This window comes from Sinocyclocheilus rhinocerous, unplaced genomic scaffold (assembly GCF_001515625.1).
Source record: "Sinocyclocheilus rhinocerous isolate Xijiao unplaced genomic scaffold, SAMN03320098_v1.1 scaffold513, whole genome shotgun sequence".
NCBI lineage: Eukaryota > Metazoa > Chordata > Actinopteri > Cypriniformes > Cyprinidae > Sinocyclocheilus > Sinocyclocheilus rhinocerous.
The window spans coordinates 17,778-34,708 of record NW_015656019.1 but is presented as its reverse complement, the minus strand read 5'-3'; the positions used below and the strand labels follow the sequence as shown (position 1 = coordinate 34,708).

General features: G+C 35.3%; 1 protein-coding gene across 1 annotated transcript in view; it reads left to right on the top strand.

Annotated features, from left to right (window-relative positions):
• The window catches only part of LOC107719219 (cytoplasmic polyadenylation element-binding protein 3-like), a 37,990-nt gene extending 23,815 nt beyond the window's left edge, over positions 1–14,175 (top strand). Inside the window, 6 exon segments of the mRNA XM_016526594.1 lie at positions 1,126–1,182; positions 4,306–4,473; positions 6,295–6,413; positions 10,107–10,221; positions 10,336–10,517; positions 13,077–14,175. Coding sequence (XP_016382080.1) covers positions 1,126–1,182; positions 4,306–4,473; positions 6,295–6,413; positions 10,107–10,221; positions 10,336–10,517; positions 13,077–13,304 — 869 coding nt within the window. The 3' untranslated portion in view covers positions 13,305–14,175.
• Positions 14,176–16,931: the final 2,756 nt, after the last annotated feature.

Sequence of the window (16,931 nt, the reverse complement as noted above, 5' to 3'; positions counted from 1 at the left end):
AAATTTTGTCATTTAGCAGACGCTTTTGTCCAAAGCGACTTACAAATGAGGACAATAGAAGCAATCAAAACCAACAAAAGAGGCAATAATATGCAAGTGCTATATTAGTATATTATTCAATTTCACAAAGAAACGTGCAGAATTTTGTCCAAGCAATAATAAAAGGACACATTTAATTTATAATTTGTCTTAAATCTCATTTTGTAAAAAAAAAAATAGTGAATCGAATCGTGAAATCAAAATCGTGAATCGAATCGAATCGTGAGTTGAGTGAATCGTTACATCCCTAATATATAAACAAAACATTTTTCTTAAATATATACATGCATATGTGTGTATTTATATATGCATAATAAATATACACAGTACGCACACATATATTATGTAAAAACTTTTATTTGGGATGTGATTAATCGTGATTAATCGTTTGACAGCACTAATAAATAGATGTTTTTAATCTAAAATATACAAATGCAAGTGTTTTATTAGCTAGCTTGGGTTATAATTGAACTTTAAGCACACTCTATGTTAGCATTTTCCATTTCCATTTATTCATTTAGCAGACGCTTTTATCCAAAGCGACTTACAAATGATGACAATAGACGCAATCAAATCAGAAAAAGAGCAACAATATGTACGTGCTGTGACAAGTCCCGGTTAGTCTAACACAGTACCCGTAGCAAGGTTTTTTATTTATTTATTTATTTTTTTTTTTATAATAAATAAAAAGAAAAACAAGTGAATAGAAATAGAACAGAGAATGCTAGTGTTAGAACACTGTTTGTTATACAATGCAATACGCTTTGCATTCTCATCTATAACAGTTTTCTTGCTTTTAGTCCAAGTCTGTGAGCTTTAAAGAAATTGGTATCTTAAAATTCATCTGTACTCCTAAAAGTAAAAAAAAAACAAGCAGAAATGGGCATTTAAAATTAAAGAAGTCTTCCAGGAGAACTGGTTAAGAATATTGTTTAAAAAAGTTGGTTATTGTTATGGGTTAAAAAATAGTGTTTCAGGCCTTACATCTGATGTTTATGTCTGTTTGATGAATTAAACTCTAATAATAAGTGTCTAATATTATAAGTGTCATAAATCTCATGGTTTGTTTTTCTCATCTCTTTATAGGTCGCATGGGTCTCAACTTTCACCATCCAGTAGCTGAACACATATTACCACTGAACTGTGAGTATCTCTCTCTTACAGTATCTTTTTAATGCTGATGAACACGTTGCTTTTTTTTTCAGATGAACAAAGTGTAGGATTTCTAAGACGGCAAATATATCTTGTTCTATATTCCCTCTTATTTCAATCTGCTGAGCCAAACTACTTTATATACACTACCGTTTAAAAGTTTGGGTTCTGTACGATTTTTTTGTTTTTTTAAATATTATTTAGAACCAAGTCTCTTATGCTCATTAAGACTCATAAATACAGTAAAACAGCAGAATTGTGTAATATTCTTACAGAAATAGTATTACAATATTATTAAGTTTTCTATTTGAATATATTTTAAAATGTAGTTTATTCCTGTGATGCAAAGCTGAATTTTCAGAATCATTACTCCAGTCTTCAGTGTCACATGATCCTTCAGAAATCATTCTAATATGCTGATTTGCTGCTCAAGAAACATTTCTTATTATTAACAACTGTGAAAACGTTTGTGCTGCTTAATATTTTTGAAGAAACTTTTGAAACATTATACTATTTAATGCATACTTGCTGTTAAAAAAAAAAAATGTTTTACTGATCCCAAACTTTTGAATGGTAGTGTTAGTGTATACTTGCACAGTACCACTTTGTGTCTCCCCCTTGTGTCTGTTTCAGAATCTAATGTTTCATTTAATTTTGCAGTTTTGTTTACATCTCTTCTGCTATAATTAAATTGTGTTGTATTGTTAATATAGACATTATATTTCCCTTTTAATTTCCCATATCAGCCAATGCAAAACCCATTTCAGTCTTTTATTAGTGTCTTGTAGGCCCCAGTGCAATGTGCTGACCCTCTGTTTCCTTCTATGGTGCCACCAAACCGCACACATGAGCGTCTCCCCTGCTATGATTAGCTGCACTGAAAGCTTATACACACACCTCAGCGATTGGCGTATGGCCAAAGGAACAAACATGAAAGGGAGGAAACTCCAGGAGCGTTTTTACCAGGGTCACAGTGATGACTTGAGCTAATCGTGCTCATTAGCTTGATGGTTGTAGTAGGTATCTGCGTATCTGCTGTATGGCAGAGCTGGGTAGTAACCGATTACATGTAATCTGGATTATGTAATCAGATTCCAAAAATTAAGTACTTGTAATTAGATTATATTACATTTTAAAATACTCGTAACTTACTTTTTTATTGATTACATGATTGCATATTATTCACACAATAGCAATAAATTATTCATCATTTATTGATTCTCCCTAATTCCTCTTTTTCATCTTTTAAATAGCCTACCGCTTATATACATTCAGAAAGTCTTCCAGTTTTGTGGATTTTCACACAAAGACCAGTCATTAGTCAGGTGGCTACACAGCATTCGACAAAAATCATTTCAGGTTTAAGAAGGTTTCAACATTCCATCAACTACTGATGAACACATTAATTTTTATTTGAATTATCACTTAGTAGGTTATTTAACCATGTATTTCTATGTCTTTGCAAGGCTTTTGTCTTTCAAACACATTAAAATGCACAAATTTACGTTATTTCTTATTTACATGTAATGCAGGCATTCCTAAACTTTTTTTGGTCATCTGAACCTCTTTCACCTAATATTTACTTGAAGTCCCCCTGATAATTAATAATAATTAATTTTAAGTATCACATTTGCATGTTCATGGTTCTCTTGACGTTGGTTAATGGTCACATGACATGCAGGTCAACAAATAAAATATCTAAATGTAAATATTCATATTTAAAATGTAGTTTTAGTTACAATTTTAGTAATTTTGCTTTTGTAGTACTATTTAGGTTTAATTTATTTTTATTCCAGTTTTAGTTCGGTTTCCATTTTTATTTTTTATTTTTTTACATGTAGTAATTTTAGTACTTCAACTAATCGAACATTAGAAATGTTACCTTGGCAACTAGCTAAAATAAGTTAAGTTTATTCATGTTTAATGTTTATTAAGTGTTTTCAGCTTTATTACAGTTAACAAAAATGTTATGATGAAAACCATAGTTTATATATTTGCAACAACTTTTAGTGGACCGAAAATGAACCCATTTTTGCATTTACATTGGCTTTAAAAGTGAATTTGTAAGTGAATCACTTTGATTAGTGTCCTAGTTAACTGATTGCAAAAAATGACTCAAACACATGACTTCATTCTTGTCTATACTGTATGTAAATATGTTTATCCTGCCGCAGATTTAGCTGATTGGTCCATGTTTTCAAACTGACATTGATATGCTGTCCTGCATGTCAAAAGTTACTATTTTTAACTCAATACGGTGTCTTAAAAACATGTCAGTCCTGTTGTGAGATGCTGAATAACAGTGAGACATGCCGTAATGGCTTTAGACTTCTCCTATCTAGTGCAAGAATACATAGTCAAGCACTTAAGAAATGCCTCATTTTTGTATTTTTTAGTTGTGAACACCACCCTCACATCTTTATACTAGAACCGATCAGCGCAAGTAGATTTTCTCATTATAATCTCCTGATGGTCTGGGTCCACACACACGTTAATCCATCTATAAAGCAAAACTGGCTGGTGTTCATTTCACACCATGTTTAGAGAACAGAGTTTTGATTCTCGATCAGCTCCGAGTTTGTCAGACGTTACAATCATCCGGGTTTAAATAGCGCACAAATTTGGTATATCAAAAAGTGTATATTTTTTAAATGTGATTGTTGGTCCATTTTACCAGTTTTTACCATACTTTCAAAACAAAAATTAAAATAGGAAAAATATGCAATATGAAAATAATTGAAGACAAAATGTGTTTTACTGAGAAAAAAACAAGATTTGGTTTTTAAAAAGCCTTTTTCCAAAAGGTACATCTGGAAAAAGGGGGGGTCGTCTTATATTCGGGCCAATACGGTAATGACAGGATTTTAATTTTTGGGTGAACTAACCCTTTAATGTCTCATTGCTGAATAAAAATATTTATTTCTCAAAAAAAAAAAAAAACAGTCACCCCAAACTTTTGAAAGGTAGTATATTATATTATAATAATATTAATTGGTGTAGAAATTAAGTGTTTTTTTTTTCTTTGGTTTTCTTTGTCATTTTTTGTCCTCTAACTCCTTTTCTTGTGTGTTTCCTCCTTTTTCTTTTGTTTGTTGTCTCTACTTCCTGTTGCAGGTCGCTCTTCACTGTTTCCTTTCGAGGACGGCTTCCTGGACGACGGTCATGGAGATCAGTCTCTGACCCCTGGCCTGAGCTCCCCCAGCCGCTGTCAGAACGGAGAGAGGATGGAGCGCTACTCCAGAAAGGTGTTTGTCGGTGGACTGCCACCCGACATCGATGAAGGTACATATACACAAGCCTCAGTGCTGAGCTTGAGTTTGGAGGGTACAGTATGTTAATTAATATTAAGATTTAATAAATATCATATGTGTTAATGGTACAGTATCATGAATCGAAAATTACATACACAACGATTTTAGAGCTGCTATGTATCTGTTTCAGGTTTATTATTGTTAAAGAGAGAGTTCACCCAAAAATGAGAATTCTGTCATCATTTACTCACCCTCAGTTTCTTTCTTCTGATCTTTCAAGATATTTTGAAGAATGTTGGGAAACAAACAGTTGCCGGTAGCCATTGACTTCAATAATATGGAGGGGGAAAAAATACTATTGAATTCTAAAAAAAAAAAAAAACAGTCACCCCAAACTTTTGAAAGGTAGTATATTATATTATAATAATATTAATTGGTGTAGAAATTAAGTGGTTTTTTTTCTTTGGTTTTCTTTGTCATTTTTTGTCCTCTAACTCCTTTTCTTGTGTGTTTCCTCCTTTTTCTTTTGTTTGTTGTCTCTACTTCCTGTTGCAGGTCGCTCTTCACTGTTTCCTTTCGAGGACGGCTTCCTGGACGACGGTCATGGAGATCAGTCTCTGACCCCTGGCCTGAGCTCCCCCAGCCGCTGTCAGAACGGAGAGAGGATGGAGCGCTACTCCAGAAAGGTGTTTGTCGGTGGACTGCCACCCGACATCGATGAAGGTACATATACACAAGCCTCAGTGCTGAGCTTGAGTTTGGAGGGTACAGTATGTTAATTAATATTAAGATTTAATAAATATCATATGTGTTAAAGGTACAGTATCATGAATCGAAAATTACATACACAACGATTTTAGAGCTGCTATGTATCTGTTTCAGGTTTATTATTGTTAAAGAGAGAGTTCACCCAAAAATGAGAATTCTGTCATCATTTACTCACCCTCAGTTTCTTTCTTCTGATCTTTCAAGATATTTTGAAGAATGTTGGGAAACAAACAGTTGCCGGTAGCCATTGACTTCAATAATATGGAGGGGGAAAAAATACTATTGAATTCTATAGAAGTCAGTGGCTACCAGCAACTGTTTGGTTACCAACATTCTTCAAAATATCTTCTTGAGGGTGAGTAAATGATGACACCATTTTCATTTTTAGGTAACTATCCGTTTAACTAAAACTAAATCCAAAATTATTTAAAACATTTATGTTCATTGAAATAAAGCTGAAATAAATTAATATATAAATACTAGATGAACTTTGTTTAGGTAGTTTCCAAGGCAACATTTCAAATTTTTGTTTAGGTTTAAATTGAAGCAATAAAATGACAAAAATATTATATATTGAAGAAACTAACTAAAAACATAAATGACCAAAGCACAAACAATTAACTAAAATTGAAACAAAAAGTATAAAAATAAAAGCTAATTCAAAATATTAAAATATAATAGTATATAAATTTTTTTTTTTCACCTGGTTGCCAATAAAGGCAAATAAAATAAAATAATAATAATTCCATAGATTTTTTTTTTTTTTTGGGTTTTCCAAAATAATCAGCGTAGACAAAAGTGAATAAGTGAAGCATTAAATAATTCCATAGATTTAGCACTGACCCAAAGTATATCTTCAGACCAGAATATTATATAGACTGTGGGTTATGCACTTTTGGCCACAGAAAATCACCAGGTGAATGACTAAAGATTTTTGATATTCATAGAAATGAACTGCATTTTAAAGAATTAGAGTCTACAGCATTGTTATTTAGAAGGGAGGCAGTGACTGCGTGCTTTTTTTTGTTACAATGTTCATTGTAAATCCATATTTTGGCCTAAATACTTTCCATTTGTCCTACAGATGAGATCACCAACAGTTTCCGTCGCTATGGTCACCTGGTGGTGGACTGGCCTCATAAAGCAGAAAGCAAATCCTATTTTCCCCCTAAAGGTAATGACACTGACATCATCTCTCCTGCTGCACTTTAATACAGCTGCAGATGTTGAAGATTGCTATCGGGATGTGAAGAGACTTTCAACCAGCATAACAAAAAATGTTTCTGAAGACAATCACCTATTGCACCTTTAACATATATAAAAATAAAAATCGAATGTATTTTTAATTTGATAATTTTATAACATTTAAAATTAACTATTTTGAACAAAAAAAATATTTTTTGCAATAAAATTTCCTTCAAATCTTTGTGCCATTTAGATTTGTTGGATTGTGTGGATTTGTTTTTCCATTAGCTAGCAATAAACACGTCAACAGTTTAACTAATTGTAACTTGAACCATGACCATGATCTCTTGCGGCAATGCATACTAATATTGCCTTACGAAGTGTTTCATATGCAACGACAAGTGAAAACAAGCTTGAAAAACCCTGTCTGTCTCTCTCCCCCTTCTTTCTGTCTGTCCCCTCTGTCATGTCCCTCTTTCTCTCTCTTCACCCGTCTCTCTGCTCTCGAACAGCCAGGAGCTATGGTCGCAGAAGAGGTAACCTGTCGCCTTCTTTATGTTTGTGCTCGCAGAAATGATGGTGCTTTTGCTCGGGCTGAAATCTTCGTTGTCTATAAGGGTCACTGGAACATGGGGGAGTCTATTGTGTGGATGCTGGTCAGTGTTTGGTCTCAGCACGTCAGGAAACTGTTGTGTTGTGCGTCAGATTGGTCTCTATTGCGTCAAAGTGCCTCCAGGTGTTCATTACTGTGGACTGAACAGATGCACACAGACAAGTACTTACAGATACACACCCAGAGGGAGAGACCTACTGCATTTCACTACACGTGTGCATTGTGTTTGTGTGAGTATCTGGATAGAGGTGACAGAGTTTGTTTGGAAGGGTAAACAGAGCACAGGTACAGTTCTCATACCACTGATACGATATCCTTCCTATTATATAATAGTGTGTGTATATATATATATATATATATTTTTTTATTTTTTATTTATTTATTTTTTGCTATTATACACATACATATATATATATATATATATATACATACTGTATATGTATAGCATATAGATATCTTTCATTCAGTTAAAAAAAATTTCAAATTATTTACATGAAATGCTGATTAATTAATCAAATTAATTTTATAGTTAAAAGTCCTGTGCTCTGTGATGAAAATGTTCGGTAGGGTTAGTATGAATAAATGTCACTTGGTTTGTTATTTTGTTATATAATGCAATGATTTCACACATTAAGAACGGTTTAAGTGTCCAAGTACTTTTTGAGGCCACTGTATTTTTCTTCATTTATGAGATTTCTGCTCTGTATAATGATCTGTACTTGTGGATTTTATATATTTGGACTCCTGTAGTCCTCATGCCTGCGCCGTCCTGTGTGCAACTGCTGTTTGCAGATGTTCTCATTGTTCCTCCAGCTCATATGAAACACTGATCCAGACTGAGTGAATGGAAGATGCTGGTCATTTTTCCATCCAGTGTTGTGTAAAGCATCATGACTCACAGTGGGCAGGACTGAGGTCAGCGCAGAGGCTCTAAACACATTAAAAAGGGTTAAATGCTTTCTTGTGGTGCTGTTATACGCTTATCACTAACGCTGAGATTTATTTAAGAGCTCCTTCTGTTCAGAAACCAGCTGGAAAGCAGGATGGAAGTGAAGCCAAGGTTTAGCTGGTTAACATGGTCCAGTTAGCCCCTGCTGGTGGGTACAGGAATTACACAATCAAAACAAAAGGCTTTGTTCTCTACTAAAATTTTTATTTTTCAAGCATAAAAATGGTAAATATTTTATTATATTTTATTATAGTAAAACACAGTAGTTCATTTAGGATTAAATGGGAAAATATATTATTATTGTTGTTTATTAATAAAAATAACACCGGGCTCTACGCTTACTTTTCTTTTTAGGAGCACTTGTGCCTTCCCATTACGAGGTGATATTTGACTCAAAGTGATTTACAGTGGAATTTTGTTTTTACCTTTGTAATTTTTATAACTTTATTAAAAGTATCTTGCTGTCGCTCATCTTAGTTCATCTCGATCTCACATGTATAATCAACGAAGCTCTCTACACTGCACGAAGCTCTCTACACTGCGCAATGAATCTCTTATTTACACCCTGTCTACATCAACATCTATATCTGTGATACATTACTCGACGCTGCAAAAACACGTAGAAACCTTTGAAGCTCCCCTGAGCGCAATCACAAATATGACGATGATCGGGTTAGTCGCACTGGTGCTCCTAAAACATTTTTCATAGTCGCACGCAGTAGTTTTCACTCGCAAATGCTGATGCTTATACATAAATCTCTCACCGCACACTCCTCTGATTTCTTTTGATGTCTTTGATTTACTTTCCCAACGCTGTTCATATTTCTCTGTTCTTTCAGTTGCTTACACTCTATCGCTCTCTCTTTCCCTGGAGCAGAAAGCCTTGTTCTTTTCTTCCCTCTGGTCTTTCTGCTGGCTCTGATCCTGATGTTCTCAAACTGCAGTGTTATAAAGGAAAAACACTTCAGAAGGACTTGATTCATGATGGACGTCATGAATTCACAGACAATAACCATTCTTTGTCAATTCATAAAATTGATAGTTTTGGTCCTGGATGTTATGGTTGTGCAAAAATACATGATATAATAACAAATACAACATTATACTGCATAGGACCAGTAGAGATCGACTGTGTATGTTGGTTAATGTCAAAGACTGTATAGGAATTGGCTTAAAAATATTTGTAACTATAATATGTATGTTAGTGGTAGCTGTGATGTGAAATAAATATGACAGTGGTATGTTGTAGACAATTCCGTTTCCCCAGTGTTCAGTCAGGACTCATTTCAGCTACAAGAAACACTCTGTCCCGATTTCACCTTAGCATAGCTCCGCCCCAGTCAATCATGCCCCTCCCATATTTAGTTCTAGCTCTGTTCTGCTCACATCTGTCCCATCAGCAGATACAGGAATGAAACGGTGTCCTATGAGTGAACAAGTGAACATGGAAGACACTATTGTAGGTGTACTGTCAATTACTGCTTGATTAGTATTACATTATTGAATGTGTGTATATATATATATGTGTGTGTGTGTGTGTGTGTGTGTAAATTGATAAATACTGTGGGTGTGTGTGTATATGTGTATGAGATTGCGTCTCAAATTGTTTGATCTTCCTGTTCTGATCATCAGTTATTCATTCTTAGACTCTTTAAAGATGGAATGAATGGTTACTGTTACTTTCAGGCTGGTTGTTTTTATTCCTCCATGCAGACTCATTTCAGTCTCTGCCATCAGCAGCGGTTTTTGTTCTTTCTTGTGACTCTTAGTCAAGGCTCTTCTGGTCTTGGCTGCAGTCTGACTCTGTGAAGCCAGAGACTGTCTCATCTGTCATGCTCTTCCTTCTGCAGGTTACACACACACACATATATATATATATATATATACATATACACACACACAGTCAAATAAAAAAATTATATTATGTATATTCATTTTATATATATTTTTAGTTAATTGTGTATATTAATTACATAAAATGTATTTAAATAAATAATTAGTGTAATAAGCTAATACAATTTACAGGGTAGATTTGAGATGCCCAAATTCACCTGACCTTCTCATAGAAAACTAGTTTGTCCCTACTAGGTCTTAAAACAAGCGTCTTGCATTGAATTTCCTCTAGAGATGAACAGTCTTTCGTTCTCAGGTCCAGATTCGCCCGTGGAACCTGAGTGACAGTGATTTCGTGATGGATGGCTCTCAGCCTCTTGACCCACGCAAGACCATTTTTGTGGGAGGCGTTCCACGACCTCTACGAGCAGGTGAATTTCTCTCATACAGTATCTCAGACTTTTGTTGTCCTCCCAAATATCAAATATGTCATTAATGTAATCATATTCTGTATAATGCCGTGATTCTCCTCTGTGTGTGTTTAGTGGAGCTGGCTATGATCATGGACAGACTGTATGGAGGTGTGTGTTACGCCGGCATTGACACTGATCCAGAACTCAAATACCCTAAAGGTGCGGGCCGAGTGGCCTTCTCCAATCAGCAGAGCTACATCGCTGCCATCAGTGCCCGATTCGTCCAGCTGCAGCATAATGACATTGACAAACGGGTGAGTGAGCTCATGTAAGGACGAACTCTCAAATGTCTGTCATTACACACAATGCAGAGACAGCGTCTTTTCGCTTTTCATGAATCCATCAGGGTTGGATTCGTTTAATAATCCTTCAGGGTTATTAAACTAAAACCATTAAAAAATACAAAATAAAACATTTGCGTTACTTGAAATAAAGTTTAAAAAAAATGTATTTGTTCTTTATTGTTAACTGATTTTTTTTTAGCTAATTGCCAAAGCAACATTTCTAATATTCATTTCGTTTAGGTTCATGTACTAAAATAACTAAAACTGAAAAAAAATGAATAAAAACTATATAGATATTTAAAAAAAACAATAATACAAATTAAAAACACAATAAAATTACTAAAACTTTAACTAAAATTACAATGAAAACAAATTCAAAATATTGAGTAAACACTATAATAGTATCTCAATAATATTAAAAGAACACTGCTCCTAATGCACTGAACTTTATAAAATGAGTCATTAAGCTACAGCGATACCATCGGCGACACTTTATAATGTGACATTTTACTTGAAACTACTTGAACTTGCCATTTGACCTTTCGAAACGCAGCCAGAGTTTACCAGACAGTTTGCATGAGATGCACTGAAGAACAGTTGTGTCAGAGTCTTTACAAACTGTAAGTCTACTTAATCACGGGCCATTAAAAAAATTAGCAGAATGCTATAAATGCTGTATTAACTAGACGAGTCCCAGAAGAGGTTTGTACTGTACTTTTATAACAGTAATTCTAGATGTGATTGCATAGTGGCAGTTTCTGTACCATGGTTTTCCTGCAGGCTGTTTCCATACGGCCAACAATACAGACTGTGGAAACCCCAGAGCAGACTGTGTGTAATCAACATGACCATGAGCTTCTGGAGGCCTGACAGCCATTTGAAGTCTCAGACGTGGCGTTTGTTAATTATAGCTCCATGCTATTCCTGTGCGCATATGTACACACTGGACTTACTGGACTGTTTTGGGAATGTTATTTAGAAGTAAATAGCTGATGGTCACTGGACTAAAACTAGATGCTCTGTGTGTGTGTGTGTGTGTGTGTGTGTGTATATATATATATATAGTTGTGGTCAAAATTTCACACTGAGGACAACTGAGGGACTCATAAATATGAAAACTGGCCCGCCAGCAATAATATCTGGCCCGCGCCCGCAGCCAGATTATTTTGATAGCGGCTGGTTCTGAAATAGATCTGTCATGACAGCAACAGTTACTCACAATCAGAGTATGTGAGCGGAGTGGAGCGGTGTGATTTTGACTGGAGTGAGGAGCGGATTTTTTAAAAGTCGGAGCATCGTGGTTTTCACTTGCTCAAAGAGCGCTCCACCACCGCTCCATCACGAGTACAATTCATGCCAACGGCCCGTAATATAACTGCATATTTAGCAAGAATTCACATGTTAAACATTTAGGCTATGATGATGGCAATGAGCGGGAAGTTATAGTTCTCAAGGAATTTGTTTGTTCCTTCTAGATACTGAATATTTTCAGCTGAAAGCATGATTTAAACAACACTTATTCATACGCAATCGCTCTCTCAATAATGCATTCAAACAAATGTGATCTTACAGTGCTACTTCATCTGTATCCGATTTCGAATGAGCAGAAATCTGTAAGAAATGCATCGATCCGTAGGTAAAATAACTGACGAAAACATACTATTTTCATAACTAACTAAATTTGCACTGCAAAAAGCAGCAATTATACCTTTTAATGCTGACAACCATGTTATTAGCTTGTCATGTGGTAGGAAAAAGTTTGCACACTAGTGTTCCAATAAGCCACTTTGAAACTCTCCTGTTATTTTATTTATTAAATTTTTTTATATACCTTATGAACAGAACAGTGATATTTCAAACAAATTGAAATGCTTTAGACGCGGAGCGAAGGCGGAGCACAGTCTGTCACAGGCAATTGTAGTTGCATTTTTCATCAATTAATTTCTTAAATTATTCTTTGACTATGTTCTGGCCCGCCATCTAGTGGCGAAAATTTTTTTTGGCCCGATGATAAACTTACTTGCCGACCCCTGTCGTATGACATTGTCTCATATGATGCTCATAAGTTTCTTCATATTGCGTTAGTATCTGATAACACCAAATCAGTAAAAAGAATAAAAACTGCACTACGAAAGATCTCCATGATTAGCCTGTTTTGCACTTCCTGTTTTTCCCTGCTTGAGAATTTCTTTCCAATGAATGGATGACCTTAGCACACATGTGGTTTGGTTTACAATTTCTGGTTCACTTGCAAAAAAGGGCAGTGTGAATAATGCTTAATGCTTTGTTTTTCCTTCCGGAACATCAGTGAGCGTTTGAACCTTTTGTATTTTTGTGATAACAAAGTTCAAATGTACAGCATATATTTGAAATCGAAATCTTTTGTTACATTATAAATGTCTGTACTGTCACTGTTGATCAATTTAATGCAAATTATTATTTTTTTTAAACCTGACCCCACATAAACCAAACAAGAATGTAGCTTTGAGTTTCTCTCTCTATAATCGCTCTGTCTGCCCGTGTCTGCAGGTGGAGGTGAAACCATACGTGCTGGACGATCAGATGTGCGATGAATGTCAGGGCGCTCGCTGCGGAGGAAAGTTCGCCCCTTTTTTCTGTGCCAACGTCACCTGTCTGCAGTATTACTGCGAGTACTGCTGGGCGAGCATCCACTCACGCGCCGGCCGCGAGTTCCACAAACCGCTGGTGAAGGAAGGCGGAGATCGACCTCGGCACGTGTCCTTCCACTGGAGCTGATGAAGCGGCACATCACCCTCTCCACCCACAGATCTCCCCTCTCATCTTGTTTTTAGAAAACAAATATCATGATATCTCTGTCCACTATATTCTCTGCTTACAAACACTTAGGAAAATATGAATTTTGAGTCTGCGTGCTCAAACGTTGCACTTTGGCACAAACAGTCGATGTTAACGCTTATCAGGATGTTGTGCTTTAATTCTATCATTATCCTTCGTTTGATTGGTTTAGTGCTCCATATAGGTAACATTAGGCAGTGTGAGACTACATATATAATATATACAGTACATTTACAAAAAGGATATATTTTTATTTTATATTTATCTATATACACATAGATAATACATTTTGGGTGTCAGACTTTTTAAAGGAGCATGCACTTATTGTGAAAAACAGAGTGGTAGGAATTTCCCCCCTAGATGTTGACAAAAAAAGTTACCAAAGGTAAAAAGAATTCATTAAGAAAATCGTGTTTAAGTGAGCTGTTAAAACACACACACACACACTTGAGTTATTAGAGTAAAACCCCATTTGCTCTCCATGTTGAAATGAATAGTAATAGGCTACCTCATGCAAGCATGTCTTTCTGTTCGCTTCAGTTTTTTAGGCTTAATTTTTTACGAGTTTTTTTAGTATTATCTACATGTAATGCTGCAATAGCTTTTGCTGCTAAATCCGTGGTATGAGTCCATACGGTCATACTTTATTCAGGAGAACGAGCGCTCCGAAGGGTCTGCGTCTGCACCGAAACTGCATGTTAATGAGTCTGCGATGCATGCTGTAAAATCGGGTCTCACTTTCATTTCCTCCACGATGGACGAGCGATATGGAGCATTATGGATGCTTATTTCCACCACAGGAAAAAAAAAAGTGGGGGGAAAGTCCAAATTGTGAAAGATAAACTCAGAATTGTGAGGGGTAAAAAGTTTGAATTGTGAGATATAAACTCGCAATTGAGAGAGAAAAAGTCAGAATTGTGAGATAAAAAGCTGCAATTACCGGTTTATTTTTTTTATTGTTTTTTTTTTTTTTTTTTGCGATTGTGAGCTTATATCATACGAGAAAAAAATCAAGAATTGTGATATAAAGCGTTAGAATTCTGTCACAATTTGGAAAAATGTCCATATTGTGATATAAACTTGCAATTTTGACTTCTGCGAGGAAAAAAAAATCAGAATTGTTAATTTTTTATTTTTTTTTTGTATTCCGTGGTGGAAACTCACAGCTCACAAGCTCACAATTACAATTTTGTAATTGTAGGATCTCCTAGCGAAATGTCTTTAACAGGTGAAGTAATTTTAGCAGTGATTGTTCATAGAATTGTGCAATTTTTATACACTATGTAGTTCAGTTAGACGACGCCTAGAACTGTGATTCGCTTGAACTGTTACTGATGTCTGACATGGAACGTCCTGTGAAACTAGCGTATGTAAACATATGGTCCCTTCTCTCCGCGGATCCCGCACACTTCGACTCGCGTCGCATCAGTACCAAAGAGCTGTCCGACTCGAAATGACCAATTACACTACGTTGCACGCCGACGAGTCACAATACTGTGTCCGACCGGTGACTCTGGGAGAATAAGCGAACACTGGCTCTTAATCACTAAACCTAACTTTAAGACGGCGGGCGGAATTACCTCGCGCAGCCGCAGCATTTATATCCAGATTATCCAGCAAAGCTTGAAGTAGAATCATGACATGCTAATGTCGACGGGGGACATTTTGAAACTAAGTTGAGAGATGGTGGAGAGGAACGCGAAGAAACGCGTCTTATCCGAGAGTCAAAAACGGTCAACTTTAGGTTGGCACGTTTAGTTCATTAGTCTGGAAGAACAACAAATGCGAACACTACTTTTGTACCGATGGAGAGAAAGAGGATTGTGGGTAACCCTGATCCCGACGATGGTGAATTCTGGGTGTGTTTGTGATGTTTTTCCCTGCCCAGATTTTTCTGTTTGTTCCTTCTGTGTAGTAAGATCATATTTATGCACTACACTTTGTATCTGGATGGTTGAACAGTCAGCGTTTTTTTTCTTTCTTTCTTTTTTAATAGAAAAATAATTGTGCTTTCTGACTGACGTAATCTTTTGCAATACCTCAATTTCGAAATATGAGAGAGATTGATATTTTCTAAGTTTATTCAAATAAAGACTATATATCTATATTAATTTAATTCTGCTAGAGAGAAAAAAAAAAGATTTAACAGATGCTTAATTTTATTTTTGTCGTGCTTATTTGCTTTTAATTTTATTTTTGGAAAAAAAATTAAAAACAAAAACAACTGGAGGAGTTGGAGCTGTATTATTTTATTACTGTAGGAAGCTGAAGTACAGCCGCTGTCCCCGCTGCGACATCAGTGTTCCACAAACATCTGATCTTATTAGGCTACTATTATAAAATATATATATTTTATATAAATATATATATTATATAGGGTCAACAGGCCATTGGCTGCTTATAAAGTCAACTGAACATGCTACTTAGGTTTTTATATATTTACAATCAGACCTTTACTATGGTGACCAGAGTTGTGAAATCTTCTGTTTATATTTTTATGTTTTCGTGAAATGATGTAGTGTTCCCCTTTGTTTTGTAAAGCGCACACGCCCCGATTTGTTAACCTTATATCATTTACGGACAGTGTTGGGAGTAACGCATTACAAAATATATTTTATGCTATATAGACCTACCACTTTACCCTCCACTGGGTGTAGAATGAGCTGCAATAAACTACATTTTGGCATTTTATAATACTTCTGTGGATATTTTGGTGAAAGTAACTCAAAAGTAACTCAAAAGTAGTGTAACGCATTACAATTCAGAGACAGTAATATTGTAATGTAACTAATTACTTTCAAAAGACAGTAACTAGTAATATATAATGTATTACATTTTGGAAGTAACTTGCCCAACAGTTTACGGATGACAAAAATCTTTATGATTTTTGGCAAGATGGAAGCTGAAAAAATATTAAACGTTTTAACTTTAACTTGATGGAAAGCCCCAGATGCGGTGTGGTGTGATGTGGTGGCCTTCTACTCACCCAAAACTTGAATTAGTACTTTTTTTAAAGGCTGAGAACCTCGATTCTTTGTTGTAATGTGCAATACTGTTTGTACTGTTTGTAAAAAAGAAAAAAAGAAAAAGAACAGAAAAAGGCATAAATCTTTATTGCAGATTTATTTTCATTGCGAGCATTGTGATTCACTAAAATCATTTTCTACTGTGTATTTACTCGACGTGCTAGTATCTTCCAGTAGTAATGTAGCCTTTGTACTGAGAAATTTTTTCATTATTTTTTAGAGATTTTTTGCAACAAAAAAAAAAAAAAAAAAGAAGAATTTAAACATATTTTCCATTATTTTTTATTTGTGTTTTCTTTACACACTTATTCCTCAACCATTAATGTTAGCTATTTCTGGGCGGATTAAAATGTAACGATGAATGGGCAATAAAAACAAGGACAGAATGGAGCAAATGTGCGGTTGTGACGAAACCCAGTCAAGACAGATATAATCATGAGTTCTGATACTGCTGACGCTCTGCAGCTCCACTTTCACGGTCACAATGCAGTCTGTGTTTATTTAACCGAGTGACATGATGTTTTCCAGAACGCATTTGATT